The following is a 22966-nucleotide window of genomic DNA, read 5'->3' as shown; positions in this document are numbered from 1 at the left end:
CATATTAACTGGGGTGTTTGGGAGGACATATTAACTGGGGTGTTTGGGAGGACATATTAACTGGGGTGTTTGGGAGGACATATTAACTGGGGTGTTTGGGAGGACATATTAACTGGGGTGTTTGGGAGGACATATTAACTGGGATGTTTGGGAGGACATTATAACTGGGGTGTTTGGGAGGACATTATAACTGGGGTGTTTGGGAGGACATATTAACTGGGGTGTTTGGGAGGACATTATAACTGGGGTGTTTGGGAGGACATATTAACTGGGATGTTTGGGAGGACATATTAACTGGGATGTTTGGGAGGACATATTAACTGGGGTGTTTGGGAGGACATATTAACTGGGGTGTTTGGGAGGACATTATAACTGGGGTGTTTGGGAGGACATTATAACTGGGATGTTTGGGATGACATATTAACTGGGGTGTTTGGGAGGACATATTAACTGGGGTGTTTGGGAGGACATTATAACTGGGATGTTTAGGAGGACATATTAACTGGGATGTTTGGGAGGACATATTAACTGGGGTGTTTGGGAGGACATATTAACTGGGGTGTTTGGGAGGACATATTAACTGGGGTGTTTGGGAGGACATATTAACTGGGGTGTTTGGGAGGACATATTAACTGGGATGTTTGGGAGGACATATTAACTTGGGTGTTTGGGAGGACATATTAACTGGGATGTTTGGGAGGACATATTAACTGGGGTGTTTGGGAGGACATATTAACTGGGATGTTTGGGAGGACATTATAACTGGGGTGTTTGGGAGGACATATTAACTGGGATGTTTGGGAGGACATTATAACTGGGATGTTTGGGAGGACATATTAACTGGGGTGTTTGGGAGGACATTATAACTGGGATGTTTGGGAGGACATATTAACTGGGGTGTTTGGGAGGACATATTAACTGGGATGTTTGGGAGGACATTATAACTGGGATGTTTGGGAGGACATATTAACTAGGGTGTTTGGGAGGACATTATAACTGGGATGTTTGGGAGGACATTATAACTGGGATGTTTGGGAGGACATTATAACTGGGGTGTTTGGGAGGACATTATAACTGGGGTGTTTGGGAGGACATTATAACTGGGATGTTTGGGAGGACATTATAACTGGGGTGTTTGGGAGGACATATTAACTGGGGTGTTTGGGAGGACATATTAACTGGGGTGTTTGGGAGGACATATTAACTGGGGTGTTTGGGAGGACATATTAACTGGGGTGTTTGGGAGGACATATTAACTGGGGTGTTTGGGAGGACATTATAACTGGGATGTTTGGGAGGACATATTAACTGGGGTGTTTGGGAGGACATTATAACTGGGATGTTTGGGAGGACATTATAACTGGGGTGTTTGGGAGGACATATTAACTGGGATGTTTGGGAGGACATTATAACTGGGATGTTTGGGAGGACATATTAACTGGGGTGTTTGGGAGGACATATTAACTGGGGTGTTTGGGAGGACATTATAACTGGGATGTTTGGGAGGACATTATAACTGGGGTGTTTGGAAGGACATATTAACTGGGATATTTGGGAGGACATTATAACTGGGATGTTTGGGAGGACATATTAACTGGGGTGTTTGGGAGGACATTATAACTGGGGTGTTTGGGAGGACATTATAACTGGGATGTTTGGGAGGACATATTAACTGGGGTGTTTGGGAGGACATATTAACTGGGATGTTTGGGAGGACATATTAACTAGGATGTTTGGGAGGACATATTAACTGGGATGTTTGGGAGGACATATTAACTGGGGTGTTTGGGAGGACATTATAACTGGGGTGTTTGGGAGGACATATTAACTTGAATGTTTGGGAGGACATATTAACTGGGGTGTTTGGGAGGACATTATAACTGGGGTGTTTGGGAGGACATTATAACTGGGGTGTTTGGGAGGACATTATAACTGGGATGTTTGGGAGGACATTATAACTGGGGTGTTTGGGAGGACATTATAACTGGGGTGTTTGGGAGGACATTATAACTGGGGTGTTTGGGAGGACATTATAACTGGGGTGTTTGGGAGGACATATTAACTGGGATGTTTGGGAGGACATATTAACTGGGGTGTTTGGGAGGACATTATAACTGGGATGTTTGGGAGGACATATTAACTGGGGTATTTGGGAGGACATTATAACTGGGATGTTTGGGAGGACATTATAACTGGGGTGTTTGGGAGGACATATTAACTGGGATGTTTGGGAGGACATTATAACTGGGATGTTTGGGAGGACATTATAACTGGGGTGTTTGGGAGGACATTATAACTGGGATGTTTGGGATGACATATTAACTGGGGTGTTTGGGAGGACATTATAACTGGGATGTTTGGGAGGACATATTAACTGGGATGTTTGGGAGGACATTATAACTGGGATGTTTGGGAGGACATTATAACTGGGGTGTTTGGGAGGACATTATAACTGGGGTGTTTGGGAGGACATATTAACTGGGATGTTTGGGAGGACATTATAACTGGGATGTTTGGGAGGACATTATAACTGGGGTGTTTGGGAGGACATTATAACTGGGGTGTTTGGGAGGACATTATAACTGGGGTGTTTGGGAGGACATTATAACTGGGGTGTTTGGGAGGACATATTAACTGGGGTGTTTGGGAGGACATTATAACTGGGGTGTTTGGGAGGACATTATAACTGGGGTGTTTGGGAGGACATATTAACTGGGATGTTTGGGAGGACATTATAACTGGGATGTTTGGGAGGACATTATAACTGGGGTGTTTGGGAGGACATTATAACTGGGGTGTTTGGGAGGACATTATAACTGGGGTGTTTGGGAGGACATTATAACTGGGGTGTTTGGGAGGACATTGTTAATGTCTCTATCAAACTAATTATTTTATAAATATGTCACATGCATGACACCCTCTTTTGATTTGAAAAAAAAAAAAAAAAAAACCCATAAAATTATAGATTTTGTCAGAATTATCAATCAGTTCATCTCTTCGGGAATTTCTATTTTGTGTTACAGAATAAGTGAATGAATTTGGGGAATATAACAGAGTGAAGCTGTAAAATCAATATGGTGTCTGGTGGCAGCTACCAGGGCCTTGTACTCTCTTAATTATTCTAGGGCATACTTCATTTCCAACATTGTTTTAGGGGTAATAGGTCCCATAGAGCTTGCATCTTTCTAGGACTATTGGAAGACGTAACTATTTATTTCTTTGTGGTCGATTATTTGACAGGCAGGAAACATTGTGGAAATTTTGTTTATATCAGTGTTTTTTTTTGTTTTTTTTTTAAATTTTAAAGTAGAATCCTGCTTGAAGCATTTTATCAAGTATGTCAAATCATAGTTCGACGGTTTTGTTAGCTCACCTGGACCGAAGGTCCGGTGAGCTTATGCCATGGCGCGGCGTCCGTCGTCCGTCCGTCCGTCGTCCGTCGTCTGTCGTCCGTCCGTCCGTCAACATTTGCTTCAAATCGCTACTAGTCAAAAAGTTCTTATTGGATTTTGACCAAATTTGGCCAGAAACATCCTTGGGGGAGGGGGAACAGATTTTGCATAAATGGTGACTCTGACCCCCGAGGGGCCAAAGGGGCGGGGCCCAATAAGGGAATTAGAGGTAATTCCTTTAAATCGCTACTAGTCATAAAGTTATGAATGGATTTGAACCCAATTTGGTCAGAAACATCCTTGGGGGAAGGGGAACAGATTTTGCATAAATGGTGACTCTGACCCTAAAGGGGCCAAAGGGGCGGGGCCCAATAGGGGAAATAGAGGTAATTCCTCTAAATCGCTACTAGTCATAAAGTTATGAATGGATTTGAACCCAATTTGGTCAGAAACATCCTTGGGGGAAGGGGAAGAAATTTTGCATAAATGGTGGCTCTGACCCCAGAGGGGCCAAAGTGGCGGGGCACAATAGGGGAAATAGAGGTAATTCCTTTAAATCACTACTAGTCATAAAGTTATGAATGGATTTGAACCCAATTTAGTCAGAAACATCCTTGGGGGAAGGGGAACAGATTTTGCATAAATGGTGATTCTGACCCCCAAGGGGCCAAAGGGGCGGGGCCCAATGGGGGAAATAGAGGTAATTCCTTTAAATTGCTACTAGTCATAAAGTTATGAATGGATTTGAACCCAATTTGGTCAGAAACATCCTTGGGGGAAGGGGAACAGATTTTGCATAAATGGTGGCTCTGACCCCGGAGGGGCCAAATGGGTGGGGCCCAATAAGGGAAATAGAGGTAATTCCTTTAAATTGCTACTAGTCATAAAGTTATGAATGGATTTGAACCCAATTTGATCAGAAACATCCTTGGGGGAAGGGGAACAGATTTTGCATAAACGGTGACTCAGACTCTAAAGGGGCCAAAAGGGCGGGGCCCAGTGGGGGAAGTAGAGGTAATTCCTTTGAATCTCTACTAGTCATAAAGTTATGAATGGATTTGAACCCAATTTGGTCCGAAACATCCTTGGGGGAAGGGGAACAGATTTTGCATAAACGGTGACTCTGACCCCCGAGGGGCCAAAGGAACAGGGCCCAATAGGTGAAATAGAGGCAATTCCTTTAAATCGCTACTAGTTATTAAGTTATGAATGGATTTGAACGCAATATGCTCCGAAACATCCTTGGGGGAAGGGGAACAGATTTTGCATAAATGGTGACTGATCCTGAAGGGGCCAAAAGGGCGGGGCCCAGTGGGGGAAATAGAGGTAATTAATTTGAATCGCTACTAGTCATAAAGTTATGAATGGATTTGAACCCAATTTGGTCAGAAACAGGGGAACAGATTTTGCATAAATGATGACTCTGACCCCCGAAGGGCCAAAGGGGCTGGGCCCAATAGGGGAAATAGAGGTAATTCCTTTAATCGCTACTAGCTATATATAGTCATAAAGTGATGAATGCATGTTCTATAAACAATTCTTGAGTTCTTTCAGACCTTAGAGAATCTGGACTTCATTAATCTTTAAAGCAGTTCGGATTCCCACACTATAACCATATATAGCATTGTTAGAGTTTTACAAATAAAACAAATTGAATATGAACATTATTTCGACATTTGGTCTAATCCAACCAGGTGAGCGATACAGGCCCCAGGGGCCTCTTGTTTGAGTTTCAAAGAAAGATCTTCATTAAAACAATTGAAGTAGGAAAATGCCTTTAATATTTCAGCATTTACACATTATTCAAAGAACAGATGTATTCGTTCAGACATTTGAAATGTTGTAGGCATATTATGTTATGTAACAGATGCAGTGTAGCTGTCACGTGACATATTTACAAACATTCGTAAACCAACCCTACACTACAGATGTTAATTATTGAGGTTTTTGATGTTGTCTCCTGTTTGTGTTGTTTACATTTGTGTTGTTTACGTTTGTGTTGTTTACGTTTGTGTTGTTTACGTTCGTGTTGTTTACATTTGTGTTGTTTACGTTTGTGTTGTTTACATTTGTGTTGTTTATGTTTGTGTTGTTTACATTTGTCTTGTTTATGTTGTTTACGTTTGTGTTGTTTACGTTTGTGTTGTTTACATTTGTGTTGTTTACGTTTGTGTTGTTTACATTTGTGTTGTTAGCTCACCTGGACCGAAGGTCCGGTGAGCTTATGTCATGGCGCAGCGTCCGTCGTCCGTCCATCGTCCGTCGTCTGTCGTCCGTCCGTCCGTCGTCCGTCAACATTTGCTTCAAATCGCTACTAGTCAAAAAGTTCTTATTGGATTTTGACCAAATTTGGCCAGAAACATTCTTGGCAGAAGGGGAACAGATTTTGCATAAATGGTGGCTCTGACCCCAGAGGGGCCAAAGGGGCCGGGCCCAATAGGGGAAATAGAGGTAATTCCTTTAAATCGCTACTAGTCATAAAGTTATGAATGGATTTGAACCCAATTTGGTCAGAAACATCCTTGAGGGAAGGGGAACAGATTTTGCATAAATGGTGGCTCTGACCCCAAAGGGGCCAAAGGGGCGGGGCCCAATAGGGGAAATAGAGTTATTCCTTTAAATCGCTACTAGTCATAAAGTTATGAATGGATTTGAACCCTATTTGGTCAGAAACATCATTGGGGGAAGGAGAACAGATTTTGCATAAATGGTGACTCTGACCCCCGAGGGGCCAAAGGGGCGGGGCCCAATAGGGGAAATAGAGGTAATTCATTTGAATCGCTACTAGTCATAAAGTTATGGATGGATTTAAACCCAATTTGGTCAGAAACATCCTTGAGGGAAGGGGAACAGATTTTGCATAAATGGTGGCTCTGACCCCGGAGGGGCCAAAGGGGCGGGGCCCAATAGGGGACATAGAGGCAATTCCTTTAAATCGCTACTAGTCATAAAGTTATGAATGGATTTGAACCCAATTTGGTCAGAAACATCCTTGGGGGAAGGGGAACAGATTTTGCATAAATGGTGGCTCTGACCCCAAAGGGGCGGGGCCCAATAGGGGAAATAGAGGTAATTCCTTTAAATCGCTACTAGTCATAAAGTTATGAATGGATTTGAACCCAATTTGGTCATAAACATCCTTGGGGGAAGGGGAACAGATTTTGCATAAATGGCGACTCTGACCCCAATGGGGCCAAAGGGGCAGGCCCAATAGGGGAAATAGAGGTAATTCCTTTAAAACGCTACTAGTCATAAAGTTATGAATGCATGTTCTAAAAACAGTTCTTGAGGTCTTTCAGACCTTAGAGAGTCTGGACTTCATTAATCTTTAAAGCAGTTCGGATTCCCACACTATAACCATATATAGCATTGTTAGAGATTTACAAATAAAACAAATTGAATATGAACATTATTTTGACATTTGGTCTAATCCAACCAGGTGAGTGATACAGGCCCCATGGGCCTCTTGTTTACATTTGTGTTGTTTATATTTGTGTTGTTTACATCTGTGTTTACGTTTGTGTTGTTTACGTTTGTGTTGTTTACGTTTGTGTTGTTTACGTTTGTGTTTACATTTGTGTTGTTTATGTTTGTGTTGTTTACGTTTGTGTTTACGTTTGTGTTGTTTACGTTTGTGTTGTTTATGTTTGTGTTGTTTATGTTTACTAGGATACACAGAAAGTGTATTCATGTGTTAAATGTTATTCCACAAGAATTTCTCAATCCACTCAGGATCCAATCTAGTTTTAACTGTCGAAATGCTGGCCATTGTTAATGGGATATGTTGTTTTATTTCCGATCGTTTTCTCTTACATAGCTGTAGTATTGAAAGTTTGTGATAAACTGTCATTTTCAGGGGCCATTTCAAAAGTGAATCACTTTTAATGAAATCATTGAAGAATGATTTTAGTCAAGTTTCATTAAATTTGCTCATTTTGTTAGAAGTTACATAATTTGTGGCAGTGATTAATTAAAAATCCTATAAAATCATCTTTTAAAAGCAATAGTAAACTATACTTGGTATTAAATAGAACTGAATATTATAGAGTTCATAATTTTAGATTCAAGGTAATTTGATATTTGCATTTTTAATCAAGATTAACAAGTTAGAATGTTAATTATATCTTGTTGAAATGCTAATCAGTGAAATGTATTGATATGAAATTAAGTAAGCTTTTATTAGCATTATTGTTTTGAAAAGTAGGATCAATTTGAGATGGGTGTTATACTAATGTGATTTTCAGTGTTGGATAATTCATATATTTTTCTAGTGACAAAGAGCATGCCTGGTAATAAACCCACCAAATAAGATAAATATTTCTTTTCCTGAAATAAGCCGACTTTGAGCCAGATCATTGCTGTGTCGTACCCATGGGATTATAGTGATTATGAAGATAATATTTTGAAGTATATTTCACACTCAAAATGTATCGATTATAAAGAATTCATTTCACTTCATTTTGAATGAAACAAATTAATGGTTATTGTATGGTGGTGTACAATTAAAATGATTCTTGTAATTTTGTAACCTCTAAATACAAGGTAAGCAGTTTATTTCAAAACAAAACAAAAACAGCACTAGTGATCATTTCTTCTTAATGAGCTTTTTACCTTTAATGGAAATAGCTGTTAATGGCTGGCTGATGTTATGTAGTAATAGGCTGTGTATGGGAAGAGATGTACTACTCTATCAATATTTCATTACCCCATACCTATAGATCTCGGAAACGGTGACGCAAGTGTTGCTGCTGTCTCGTCCACACGGAACAGTAAAAGCACAGCGGTTGTAGCCCTGTTATTGTCTCAACCAGCTTCCGAAATCATATAATCTGTCATCTGTGTCGTCAGATGAATTCAGTCATGTGTGATTCATTAAAGTATGATATTATCTATTGAAGCATAGTACAGGTGAATACTACATTGTCACCATTGCTAGTTTTGATGTAGTACAATTACGACAGGACATTCAAACCTTTAACCTTTAGATCAACTACACATATTGTAAATTAAATGTAGTTAGATACAGGTATTTCTTTTGACTACATGAATAGGTGCCGTAGATTTGGTGTAATGGTGTAAGGTCTATAGTCCAGGTAACATAGACGTCCTTTGTAATGGTGTAAGGTCAATAGTCCAGGTAACATAGACGTCCTTTGTAATGGTGTAAGGTCAATAGTTCAGGTAACATAGACGTCCTTCGTAATGGTGTAAGGTCAATAGTTCAGGTAACATAGACGTCCTTCGTAGTGTTGTAAGGTCAATAGTTCAGGTAACATAGACGTCCTTCGTGGTGTTGTTAGGTCAATAGTTCAGGTAACATAGACGTCCTTTGTAATGGTGTAAGGTCAATAGTTCAGGTAACATAGACTTCCTTCGTGGTGGTGTAAGGTCAATAGTTTAGGTAACATGGACGTCCTTCGTGGTGGTGTAAGGTCGATAGTTTAGGTAACATGGACGTCCTTCGTAGTGGTGTTAGGTCAATAGTTCAGGTAACATAGACGTCCTTTGTAATGGTGTTAGGTCAATAGTTCAGGTAACATAGATGTCCTTCGTGGTGGTGTAAGGTCGATAGTTTAGGTAACATAGACGTCCTTTGTAATGGTGTAAGGTCAATAGTTCAGGTAACATAGACGTCCTTCGTGGTGGTGTAAGGTCGATAGTTCAGGTAACATAGACGTCCTTCGTAATGGTGTAAGGTCAATAGTTCAGGTAACGTAGACGTCCTTCGTGGTGGTGTAAGGTCAATAGTTCAGGTAACGTAGACGTCCTTTGTAGTGGTGTTAGGTCAATAGTTCAGGTAACATAGACGTCCTTCGTAGTGGTGTTAGGTCAATAGTTCAGGTAACATAGACGTCCTTCGTGGTGGTGTAAGGTCGATAGTTCAGGTAACATAGACGTCCTTCGTAGTGTTGTAAGGTCGATAGTTCAGGTAACATAGACGTCCTTCGTGGTGGTGTAAGGTCAATAGTTCAGGTAACATAGACATCCTTCGTAGTGGTGTAAGGTCAATAGTTCAGGTAACATAGACGTCCTTTGTAATGGTGTAAGGTCAATAGTTCAGGTAACATAGACGTCCTTCGTAGTGGTGTTAGGTCAATAGTTCAGGTAACATAGACGTCCTTCGTGGTGGTGTAAAGTCGATAGTTCAGGTAACATGTGTGACATCCACCTGTATGTAGCCCTGAGTGTACAGGTGTCTCATGGATCACTGAACACCAATCCTTATTAGCCCAACATCATCAGATGGTAGGCTATTCAAATCGCCCTGCGTCCGTGGTCTATGGTCCGTGGTCCGTCCGTCCCTCCGTCCGTAAACAATTCTTGTTATCGCTATTTCTCAGAAAGTGCTGAAGGGATCTTTCTCAAATTTCATATATAGGTTCCCCTTGGTTCCTAGTTATGCATATTGCATTTTGAGACCAATCGGAAAACAACAAGGCCGACAGGCAGCTATCTTGGATTTTGACAATTGAAGTTTGTTATAGCTATTTCTCAGAAAGCACTGAAGGGATCTTTCTCAAATTTCATATGTTGGTTCCTCTTGGTGCCTATAGTTATGCATATTGCATTTTGAGACCAATTGGAAAACAACATGGCCGACAGGCAGCCATCTTGTATTTTGACAATTGAAGTTTGTTTTTGCTATTTTACAGAAGGTACTGAAGGGATCTTTCTCAAATTTCATATGTAGGTTCCCCTTGGTCCCTGGTATTGCATTTTGAGACCAATCCCAAAACAACATGGCCGACAGACAGCCATTATCGCTAAATCTTAAATTTTATATATAGGTTCCCGTTGTTTGAAAAGTACTAGAGGGCTGTTTCTGAATTTACACAGATTAGTAAGACTTAGAGGAAGGGAAAAGTATAGAAAAGATCAATCCGACATGGAACCTATAAAGATCATTCAATGGTGGGCGCCAAGATCCCTCTGGGATCTCTTGTTTAATAATTAAAAATTACTTTTGATCAAAATAGTTGTTGGAAACTTAAATCAAATCATTTACTTTAAATCAAAGTATTGTTACCGAATTTATCTCATAAACACTTCCTCTGTTTGAGAAGTATTGTTACCGAATTATCTCATAAACACTTCCTCTGTTTGAGAAATATTGTAACCCAATTTATCTGATAAACACTTTCTCTGTTTGAGAGGTATTGTTACCAAATTTATCTGATAAACACTTAACAATCAGCAGCTTAAGAAACTCTTTTATAATTTGTATGAAGAAGATCCAAATCTGTAAATTAAAAATTATATAAGACACTGGTACGGAAATCCCTCTAATTTAACACTTCTGTGTTTGTTTTTTTCCAGAAATCGACCTTGGCACCAAATATATTGTTGACATGGAAGGAAACCAGACGATACTGTACCACCATCAGAACAGGTAGGAAAATCACCCGTACACCTGTATTACACTTTCCAGTTTTCATCATCCTCAATTTGGCTTAAACAATGGATATTGTTTTAAATTGTCTTTGAATTAGAAATGAGGATCACTTTTGTTGGTGCTGAGCTGAAAAAGAAGAAAACATATTATATATTGCTTGTAACTCTTGGCTTTCAGTTTTCCCTTAATTGACTTTTGCATTTTCCGAAGTCAATAATCACCATCACACAGAAATCAGAAGAGTCAAAGATGTCCGTTCAGTGCGAAGAGTCAAAAACATGCTATCAAGATTTTTTGTGTCTTCAAATGCAAGAGTTAAAACTCATTTTGAGATAAAACACACTTTGAAATGTCTTTGTGTCTTCAAATACCAGAGTTAAAACTCATTTTGAGAAGTCAAAAACATACTGTCAAGGGTGTGATGAAAGACCTGCCATTTGTCTTGAACTTGGTGAAAAATTCTGAGATTTCAGGGATAAAACAAAGCTATTATACTTGTGGGTATCACATACGCATTGCTGTATTATCTAATTTGTTGGATTACTTTGCACCGTTGTAGATGTACGACTTGTCTCTGTTACCTGCCTGCCAATCCCTTTCTGGATCCACAATGATGTAAAGTTTGGGGAATTCAAATAAACGTTAAATGTCCCCATCAGCAAGGAACTGTTGAAGATTGAGAAACATTAAACAACAATAAGATGCAGATAGAAAAAAACAGTTTCCATGGCAACATATTTTAATCTCCTCAAGAAGGCATGGTTTGACCTTGTAGCAGTGCAAAGCACAAATTAACCACAACACTTTACGAGGGACAATTAAAATCACAATTGTTTGTGAAGTATTGATCTGGGTATAAAGTATAAGAAATGCTGGTATTGAAAATGCTGGGTTCCAGTTAAAGTCTTATTTGACATTTTGATTTTGTTGTACTTTCCATACCTATCTCCTAGTTTTGTAGTAGTTGTGTTGTTTTGTGTGACACAATGGCAAAAAAAAACCCCCAAAAAACAAAATAATAAAAACCCAAAAACAAAAATTCAACATCGTGTGGTAGAAAAGCACTCTGAGCACTTAAAAGGTTTTCATCATGGCTTCTGATAGATGACTGACTTCACATTCAACAAAAAGTACTCTCAATAGATGTTTTAATAGAACCTTCCTAGATTTTACAGTGGATGATTTCAAAAACATATGTGACAGGTAAGTGGCAGCAGTATTGTGACAAGGTTGGATTTGGTATTGGCATGGTTGTCTGCTTCAACAAGGTCTACAGTGCTTCAGTTCGGATTGGGACGTAACAAATATACCCAGGTCGTCGTTTTAGTGTACAGCTATAAAAATGGCAGAAGTTGTTAATGCTAGAGCTCTCTGGGGCTTTCCATTCAATTGCGTTTTTGATGGCCAATTTTTTGGTCATCTTTAAACCTACAGGTTGTCTAGACTTACCCCCCCTCAGAGTAAACTGTCGTATTTCACGATGATATGGCGATGTCGGAAGGACAGTGTATGACTTAACACCTTTCTGAATGAGATATGCCACAAGTCCACAGACATTAACACATGTGAAAACAGGTTTCCATGCGTCAAACCAAGGTCAGGGCTTCTTCAACTCCAAGAAAACAGCTTTGAAAGAAAATTCCTTCTAGTCAAGCCACCAAAAATGACTGGTATTAATTCAACACTGTGACATGCCTTTAGCTGATTCCATAGCAGAAAATTTATGAAGGAAATATATGTTCATTCTAAGATATTTCTACTCAGCATCCAAATAGCAATGGCAGACATAGCACTGTAAATGCCTTCTATTGCAGTTTAGTTCTTTTGATGAAATTATTTCGAAGTCACAACGGTAGTGATTGGTAGTGGTATGTACTGTAAACATGGTTATTTTCGTGGGTGGTTATTTTCGTGATTTCGATACGTAAACTATACGTGTGGGGGTAATTTTCGTGATCGAAAGACTTGCTGGATAAGAAGGCTAATATTGGTCCATCCTCTAAGATTTGCTGGATAAGAAGGCTAATATTGGTCCATCCTCTAAGATTTGCTGGATAAGAAGGCTAATATTGGTCCATCCTCTAAGATTTGCTGGATGAGAAGGCTATTAGTTTGGAAACAGTTACTGTGAAATGAAACCCAAAGTTCCTGATAATGATACAACTTGGCTTCAAGTCTGTCGGCGTTTAATTCAGATTGTGAAAAATCGAAAGTCGTCATCAAAGTTAAGCAAATTAATTTAGAACTCTAGAAATGTCATTGCACTTGGCCAACACATGCAGTTTAATTGATGGTTAAAAAAAGCTGTTGAGGATGCATCAGTAGATTACCGTGCTGTAGGACACAGTTATTGGTTTTCCTACCAGAAAACAGTTATTATACTAATGATAGCTATATAGCTTTTTAAGACAAATGCTAAAGTTTGTTGATCTTAATAAATTTCTTTGCAATAACATTCTGTAATATTCAAAGGAAAATAAAAATGTGATAACATTTGTTTAATTCTGGATTGAAATTAGCAGTTAGTTTTGTAAAATATCAAACCTAATAAATTTTCACATGTAGATATTACAAAGTATTAGCTCAATTAAAATATCACATATTGATACATTTTGGCCCAATTAGAATTTTTCACAAGTAAATTTGATGATGAAAATTGAAAACTGTTAATCCAATTAAAAGTTGATTATCTTTTCAAAATTAATCATTTTAGTTAAAATTACAAATATAAATACCGACATTTGGAAATGATATTGAACAATATTTTGTGTTTGTTTTAAAAATGTTTGATTATAATTTGTGAATATCATGGTTGAAAGTGATAATTTATGAATATCATGGTTGAAAGTGATAATTTGTGAATATCATGGTTGAAGGTGATAATTTGTGAATATCGTGGTTGAAGGTGATAATTTGTGAATATCGTGGTTGAAGGTGATAATTTGTGAATATCGTGGTTGAAGGTGATAATTTGTGAATATCGTGGTTGAATGTGATAATTTTAAATTGTGAATATCATGGTTGATGATTAAGAAAATACCAAATTATTGTGGGATTGATAGCACTGTTGATATCAGGTTTGAAAAAAAATTGTTTTCATAGAATTTGTGGATGTCTGTTTATATTGCATCTCATATTATTCCATATGCTTTCTATTTTTTGTAGACATTTGCCATATCCAATATTCTCAATCCGATTTTACCTGATCAGTTTTCTGTAATCACAGAGATCAAGACCTATCTGTTTTTGTGGACATTTACCATATCCTTTATCCTTAAGCCAATTTACGCTTGGGCCATGTTGTTTAAAAGCTGATTAGCTTAATCACTTGATTAAAGCTTAATCACTTGATTAGTTGAAATTTCATTTTCCCATTAATTCAAGACCTCTGTGTGAATTCCTTAACATAGGCAGGTAGATATTGAAGAGTGCAATTTTGCCATGTTTTACAAAAAATAATTTATCAAGAATTTAAAACTGTTGTTGTTAAACTGTGATTGACCAACTGGGTTAAGATGTGATCTGTTTTTGTGGACATTTACCGTATCTCATCCTCAATCCAATTTACACCTGATTGGAACCCCGAAATTATTAGAGCTATCTGTTTTTGTGCACATTTACCGTATCTCATCCTCAATCCAATTTACACTTGATTGGAACCCCGAGATTATTAGAGCTATCTGTTTTTGTGTAAAACCAATCTTCCGGGTAAAATTTCATTTAGATTTTATTATGAAGAATTGACAATAGAATAAGCAGCAACAATATCTATCAACTAAAATTGAGAAATAAATTGTTTCATTTTGTACCAAATCCTTTATCTTATTTAGGTCTTGATATATTTGGAGAAGTGATATTTTGTTCATATCTCAAGGTTTACCAATGGGAGGGATTGGACAGGACCATTAAACACAGATTCTAGTCCTTTGTTTATATCAACATAATTTTGGTATTTTTAAGATTGTGATGTTTTGAAGTTTATTTTGTATGATTGTGATTTTTATTGACAGTGTTATTGCTCCAGGGTCTGTGTTACGTTCTTCACATCAACTTTATTGTTGTATTTTTTTGACCTGCACGAGGTAACCATTTATTTTTTCGCAATTTCATGTTGCATTTCAAGGTCATTGAATAATAGATTTGTCACATTTGTGTTATCTGGAATCTTTGATCACATTTGTGTTATCTGGAATCTTTTATCACATTTCGAGGCTTTGGGTTAAAGTGAGGTGTAGTAAATACTAGTTTTTCTGAATTATTCAAGATGAGGACAGATTTTTTGTTGTTGTTGATGTATGGTGAAGGATGAACTCTGAAACTATAATAGTAGCTATAGCTATAGGACGAGGGAATAGGTCTGTCTGTCTGTCTGTCTGTCTGTCTGTCTGTCTGTCACACCTGATGTTGTTAATGAGTCCCACGGGTAAAACTCAGACTCGGGGAGGACGAGGGAATACGTCTCTCCCTGTCTGACCCACCTGATGTGTGATATGTGGTATTCAATATTAAACAATTCAGATCACGTCTGTGTCCAAATTCATTGCCCTTTTGACAGAGTTATGCCCCTTGATCAGGGGCTGATAGGGGACACATTAACCGTTATACACCTGATTTTTAATTTCCTTTGATCAATCCATGATGGAATCAATATGATAAGATTGTTGATCAGAAAAGTCAGATTAAATAATTTGTGTGAGATTTCGAGCAGGTGTGCTTGCTCTGTTTTAGTTGGATCGCATGTTTTCCCACAAAAGTAAAGGACTGCAACACAGCAGTACCAACTTCACTGAAGTCAGCATATATAGTCAATAATAAACACACATAAAAGAGAACTGACTTTCAAAAAGACTGTAACAAAACAAGGAAGACTAATCTTAGAGCCAGTATGTTTGTACCATATTTATCTTCAAATAAGCCCCCTTCTCTAGTGTAAAAGTTTAGTACTGTATTTATCCTCAGATAAGCCCCCCTCCCCTAGTGTAAAAGTTTAGTACTGTATTTATCCTCAAATAAGCCCCCTCCCCTAGTGTAAAGGTTTAGTACTGTATTTATCCTCAAATAAGCCCCCTCCCCTAGTGTTAAGGTTTAGTACTGTATTTATCCTCAAATAAGCCCCCTCCCCTAGTGTTAAGGTTTAGTACTGTATTTATCCTCAAATTAGCCCCCTCCCCTAGTGTAAAGGTTTAGTACTGTATTTATCCTAATATAAGCCCCCTCCCCTAGTGTAAAGGTTTAGTACTGTATTTCTAGTGTAAGGTTTTTAGGGTGGAGGTAAGGTCTTATAATTAATCTTTCTCACACACAAATTAATGATGATTTGGAAACTGGTTGGTTAGCATGTTTTTTGCAGCTCTCCGTACCCCTCCCGAACAAATGACAATCTAGACTGATAGATATCTTAAAGTGATGATTTTATTGAGGTGTCCCCCCCCATTAGAAAATTATCTTGTTTCCCCAGTACATTTACTATCAAATACTTTAAAACAATAATTTAGAACTAGATGATGTACTAGTCCAGGAATTTAGAACAGGTTGATGTGGTTCAGGAATTTAGAACAAGTTGATGTGGTTCTGGAATTTAGAACAAGTTAATGTGGTTCAGGAATTTAGAACAAGTTAATGTGGTTCAGGAATTTAGAACAAGTTGATGTGGTTCAGGAATTTAGAACAAGTTGATGTGGTTCAGGAATTTAGAACAAGTTAATGTGGTTCAGGAATTTAGAACAAGTTGATGTGGTTCAGGAATTTAGAACAAGTTGATGTGGTTCAGGAATTTAGAACAAGTTGATGTGGTTCAGGAATTTAGAACAAGTTAATGTGGTTCAGGAATTTAGAACAAGTTGATGTGGTTCAGGAATTTAGAACAAGTTGATGTGGTTCAGGAATTTAGAACAAGTTGATGTGGTTCAGGAATTTAGAACAAGTTAATGTGGTTCAGGAATTTAGAATAAGTTGATGTAGTTTTGGAATTTAGAACAAGTTGATGTAGTTCAGGAATTTAGAACAAGTTGATGTAGTTCAGGAATTTAGAACAAGTTGATGTGGTTCAGGAATTTAGAACAAGTTAATGTGGTTCAGGAGTTTAGAACAAGTTAATGTGGTTCAGGAATTTAGAATAAGTTGATGTAGTTTTGGAATTTAGAACAAGTTGATGTAGTTCAGGAATTTAGAACAAGTTGATGTAGTTCAGGAATTTAGAACAAGTTAATGTGGTTCAGGAATTTAGAATAAGTTAATGTGGTTCAGGAATTTAGAACAAGTTGATGTAGTTCAGGAATTTAGAACAAGTTGATGTGGTTCAGGAATTTAGAACAAGTTAATGTGGTTCAGGAATTTAGAATAAGTTGATGTAGTTTTGGAATTTAGAACAAGTTGATGTAGTTCAGGAATTTAGAACAAGTTGATGTAGTTCAGGAATTTAGAACAAGTTAATGTGGTTCAGGAATTTAGAATAAGTTAATGTGGTTCAGGAATTTAGAACAAGTTGATGTAGTTCAGGAATTTAGAACAAGTTGATGTGGTTCAGGAATTTAGAACAAGTTAATGTGGTTCAGGAATTTAGAACAAGTTAATGTGGTTCAGGAATTTAGAATAAGTTGATGTAGTTTTGGAATTTAGAACAAGTTGATGTAGTTCAGGAATTTAGAACAAGTTGATGTAGTTCAGGAATTTAGAACAAGTTAATGTGGTTCAGGAATTTAGAATAAGTTAATGTGGTTCAGGAATTTAGAACAAGTTGATGTAGTTCAGGAATTTAGAACAAGTTGATTTGGTTCAGGAATTTAGAACAAGTTAATGTGGTTCAGGAATTTAGAACAAGTTAATGTGGTTCAGGAATTTAGAACAAGTTGATGTAGTTCAGGAATTTAGAACAAGTTAATGTGGTTCAGGAATTTAGAACAAGTTAATGTGGTTCAGGAATTTAGAACAAGTTGATGTGGTTCAGGAATTTAGAACAAGTTGATGTGGTTCAGGAATTTAGAACAAGTTAATGTGGTTCAGGAATTTAGAACAAGTTGATGTGGTTCAGGAATTTAGAACAAGTTAATGTGGTTCAGGAATTTAGAACAAGTTGATGTAGTTTTGGAATTTAGAACAAGTTGATGTAGTTTTGGAATTTAGAACAAGTTGATGTGGTTCAGGAATTTAGAACAAGTTGATGTAGTTCAGGAATTTAGAACAAGTTAATGTGGTTCAGGAATTTAGAACAGGTTGATGTGGTTCAGGAATTTAGAACAAGTTGATATGGTTCTGGAATTTAGAACAAGTTAATGTGGTTCAGGAATTTAGAACAGGTTAATGTGGTTCAGGAATTAGAACAAGTTAATGTGGTTCAGGAATTTAGAACAAGTTGATGTAGTTCAGGAATTAGAACAAGTTAATGTGGTTCAGGAATTAGAACAAGTTAATGTGGTTCAGGAATTTAGAACAAGTTGATGTGGTTCAGGAATTTAGAACAAGTTGATGTAGTTCAGGAATTTAGAACAAGTTAATGTAGTTCAGGAATTTAGAACAAGTTAATGTGGTTCAGGAATTTAGAATAAGTTGATGTAGTTTTGGAATTTAGAACAAGTTAATGTGGTTCAGGAATTTAGAACAAGTTAATGTGGTTCAGGAATTTAGAACAAGTTGATGTGGTTCAGGAATTTAGAACAAGTTAATGTGATTCAGGAATTTAGAACAAGTTAATGTGGTTCAGGAATTTAGAACAAGTTGATGTAGTTTTGGAATTTAGAACAAGTTGATGTAGTTCAGGAATTTAGAACAAGTTGATGTGGTTCAGGAATTTAGAACAAGTTGATATGGTTCAGGAATTTAGAACAAGTTAATGTGGTTCAGGAATTTAGAACAAGTTGATGTAGTTCAGGAATTTAGAACAAGTTGATGTAGTTCAGGAATTTAGAACAAGTTGATGTGGTTCAGGAATTTAGAACAAGTTAATGTGGTTCAGGAATTTAGAACAAGTTGATGTGGTTCAGGAATTTAGAACAGGTTGATGTGGTTCAGGAATTTAGAACAAGTTAATGTGGTTCAGGAATTTAGAACAAGTTGATGTAGTTTTGGAATTTAGAACAAGTTGATGTGGTTCAGGAATTTAGAACAAGTTGATGTGGTTCAGGAATTTAGAACAAGTTGATGTGGTTCAGGAATTTAGAACAGGTTGATGTGATTCAGGAATTTAGAACAAGTTAATGTGGTTCAGGAATTTAGAACAAGTTGATGTAGTTCAGGAATTTAGAACAAGTTGATGTGGTTCAGGAATTTAGAACAAGTTAATGTGGTTCAGGAATTTAGAACAAGTTGATGTAGTTCAGGAATTTAGAACAAGTTGATATGGTTCAGGAATTAGAACAAGTTAATGTGGTTCAGGAATTTAGAACAAGTTGATGTAGTTCAGGAATTTAGAACAAGTTGATGTAGTTCAGGAATTAGAACAAGTTAATGTGGTTCAGGAATTTAGAACAAGTTGATGTAGTTCAGGAATTTAGAACAAGTTGATGTGGTTCAGGAATTTAGAACAAGTTAATGTGGTTCAGGAATTTAGAACAAGTTAATGTGGTTCAGGAATTTAGAACAAGTTGATGTGGTTCAGGAATTTAGAACAAGTTGATGTAGTTCAGGAATTTAGAACAAGTTGATGTAGTTCAGGAATTAGAACAAGTTAATGTGGTTCAGGAATTTAGAACAAGTTGATGTAGTTCAGGAATTTAGAACAAGTTGATGTGGTTCAGGAATTTAGAACAGGTTGATGTGGTTCAGGAATTTAGAACAAGTTAATGTGGTTCAGGAATTTAGAACAGGTTGATGTGGTTCAGGAATTTAGAACAAGTTGATATGGTTCAGGAATTTAGAGCAAGTTGATATGGTTCAGGAATTTAGAGCAAGTTGACGTAAGAATTTTCCATATGACCTTAACTCTGAGTCTACATCAGGAAGGTGTCTATTACCGAGGTTTTTAAGTAATGTTACTTTAACATTTAGAATTAAAAGGTTGGAGGTGGGTTTCACTTCATTCTATCTCAATAACATCTACAGTGGAACAACATCCTTCGCTTAGTTGTACAAAACACGCTTTTGGTTTGGTTAAGTTTCACGTGGGCTATAGATGAGAATGGAAACTCGGAAATTATCTAATGGAAGAAAGGATTTCTGGCGCATTATTGCCATGCAGAGTGATAAAAGCTCTCTGAAAGTCTTTGCCAGCATCTTAAATGTCTCTGGAAAAAAAGTCTCGCATGTCCCACGTGTGAGCTGTTGACACTTGGACGACATGACTCCCGCTTTTATAACGAATCTTGGGGGAACATTTACGCAATTTTCATCGGACTAATTGTATTGTTTCCTGGAGAATGTCTGTTCTGTACCTAACATGGAAGATTTCACCCCCTATAAAACAGACAAAGGTCTCCCTGGCACATTCAGATATATACTAAGGCTAAGACATTTGTGTTGGTTTAATTGTTTTCTACTCATTAAACCCTTCTAGAATTGCAAGGGGGCAAATTCAAATTTACTAAAACTCCAATTTTGTGTACCTCCTTGCAAGACAAATTCAAATTTACTAAAACTCCAATTTTGTGTACCTCCTTGCAAGACAAATTCAAATTTACTAAAACTCCAATTTTGTGTACCTCCTTGCAAGACAAATTCAAATTTACTAAAACTCCAATTTTGTGTACCTCCTTGCAAGACAAATTCAAATTTACTAAAACTCCAATTTTGTGTACCTCCTTGCAAGACAAATTGAAATTTACTAAAACTTCCATTTTGTGTACCTCCTTGCAAGACAAATTCAAATTTACTGAAAGTACAAGTGAATTTGTTTCCGTTCCTGATCCATCAAATGTTGACCGAGATATTAGTGTTGGTGTATATCGTAGTTAACTGATATATACTGAAACGAAAAAGAAACGCAACATGGAAAATTGTGATTAATTTTGTATTAAATATACATATCTGTATAAAAATCGCGGAAATAAACATGCACCCTGCCTAACACCCATACCAATCTTCAAAATCACCCAAGTGTGACTAGAGACCTATGCACTTCCGGCGCGGTAAAAACATCAAAAACCGTGCCTGTACAAACATATGCGTTCTTTTTTCATTCAAACCAGTATCAATTCATCACTAACATTGAGCCACATCATCGCCAATACTTTTGCAAACAATAATTCCTTTTACAATTATGCCACGGTTATCAAAGGTTGATAGAGGACGTGCTATAGCGATGCTTCTGGCAGGGAACACGCAACTTCACGTCGCTCGACAATTCAGAGTTCACAAATCGACTATTAGTCGATTAGTTTCACGTCTTAACGCAACAGGAAGAGTCGATGACCAGCCGAGATCAGGACGTCCACGGGTAACGTCGCGACGTCAAGACCGGGTTCTTAGGTTGGCACACCTGCGTAACAGGAGATTAACGGCCGCTGAAACGGCAAGGAATACGATTGGTAATCATAACCGTCGAATTCATCCCCAAACAGTGATCAACAGACTGCGTGAGGCTAATTTGCGTGCAAGGCGACAGTACGTTGGTTTACCACTAACACCGCAACGTCGAGCACGTCGTATGCAATGGGCAACGGCACATATGCCCAGACGTTTTCCTATGAGACGTTGGAGGTCTATGCTCTTCACCGATGAATCTCGATTCACGTTATTTCGAGCAGATGGCCGTCAACGTGTGTACCGGCGTCGAGGCGAACGTTTTGCTGACGCCTGTGTTTTGGAACACGACCGATTTGGGGGTGGATCAGTTATGGTTTGGGCGGGAATCTCCCATGGTTTGAAGACGCCTTTGGTGATAGTCAATGGGAATTTAACGGCCGTACGCTATCGGGATGAGATCCTTAGGCCCCATGTTGTGCCCTTTGTTAGGCAGCATCATCTAACCTTTCAGCAAGATAACGCGAGACCACACGTTGCAAGAGTCTGTAGAGACTTTCTTGCGACACAGAACATTGTTCCTATAGATTGGCCTCCATATAGCCCCGACCTGTCCCCAATCGAGCATTTGTGGGATGAATTAGACAGAAGAATTCGAAATCGCCGTAACCCCCCAAATACCCTCCCTCAGTTAGCAAATGCACTCGTCCAAGAATGGAATAACATTCCAATACGGAAAGTCAATGCCCTGATGAACTCAATGCAACAAAGAATTAGAGATGTGATAACTGTTCGAGGAGGACACACACGATATTAGGGCACGGTTTCAAAACTGCTGCCATTTCAACTTGGATTCACGTAGGGTACTACCAATCATGACCTTCTAGCAAAGTGACCTGTTCTTAAAAATCTCTAAACATTTAAAGGATGTTACATCAATATTCAATATTAACTATTACATATGAAATTTAAACATAATGCTCACAAGTATTATTTTATTAAACCTACAATTTGAAGTTGCGTTTCTTTTTCGTTTCAGTATATTAGTGTTGTATATCGTAGCTCACTGAGATATTAATGTTGATGTATATCGTAGCTCACTGAGATATTAGTGTTGATGTATATCGTAGCTCACTGAGATATTAGTGTTGTATATCGTAGCTCACTGAGATATTAGTGTTGAAGTATATCGTAGCTCACTGAGATATTAGTGTTGATGTATATCCTAGCTCAGTGAGATATTAGTGTTGAAGTATATCGTAGCTCACTGAGATATTAGTGTTGATGTATATCGTAGCTAACTGAGATATTAGTGTTGTATATCGTAGCTCACTGAGATATTAGTGTTGAAGTATATCGTAGCTCACTGAGATATTAGTGTTGTATATCGTAGCTCACTGAGATATTAGTGTTGAAGTATATCGTAGCTCACTGAGATATTAGTGTTGATGTATATCGTAGCTCACTGAGATATTAGTGTTGAAGTATATCGTAGCTCACTGAGATATTAGTGTTGATGTATATCGTAGCTAACTGAGATATTAGTGTTGTATATCGTAGCTCACTGAGATATTCGTGTTGATGTCTGTCCTAGCTCACTGAGATATTAGTGTTGGTGTATATCGTAGCTCACTGAGATATTAGTGTTGATGTATATCGTAGCTCACTGAGATATTAGTGTTGATGTATATCGTAGCTCACTGAGATATTAGTGTTGGTGTATATCGTAGCTCACTGAGATATTCGTGTTGATGTATATCATAGCTAACTGATATATTAGTGTTGTATA

The 22966-nt window shown here is 37.7% G+C and overlaps 1 protein-coding gene across 1 annotated transcript in view; it reads left to right on the top strand.

The window, feature by feature from the left end:
* The window catches only part of LOC117317035 (kinesin-like protein KIF13B), a 416447-nt gene that overhangs the window by 55557 nt on the left and 337924 nt on the right, over positions 1 to 22966 (top strand). The window contains exon 2 of the mRNA XM_033871817.1: positions 10710 to 10782. Coding sequence (XP_033727708.1) covers positions 10710 to 10782 — 73 coding nt within the window. The remainder of the gene's footprint in view (positions 1 to 10709; positions 10783 to 22966) is intronic.

This window comes from Pecten maximus, chromosome 18, assembly GCF_902652985.1.
Source record: "Pecten maximus chromosome 18, xPecMax1.1, whole genome shotgun sequence".
Taxonomy (NCBI): Eukaryota; Metazoa; Mollusca; class Bivalvia; order Pectinida; family Pectinidae; genus Pecten; species Pecten maximus.
Note: the sequence above shows the minus strand (reverse complement) of the source record. Positions and strands in the feature narration are given on the sequence as shown.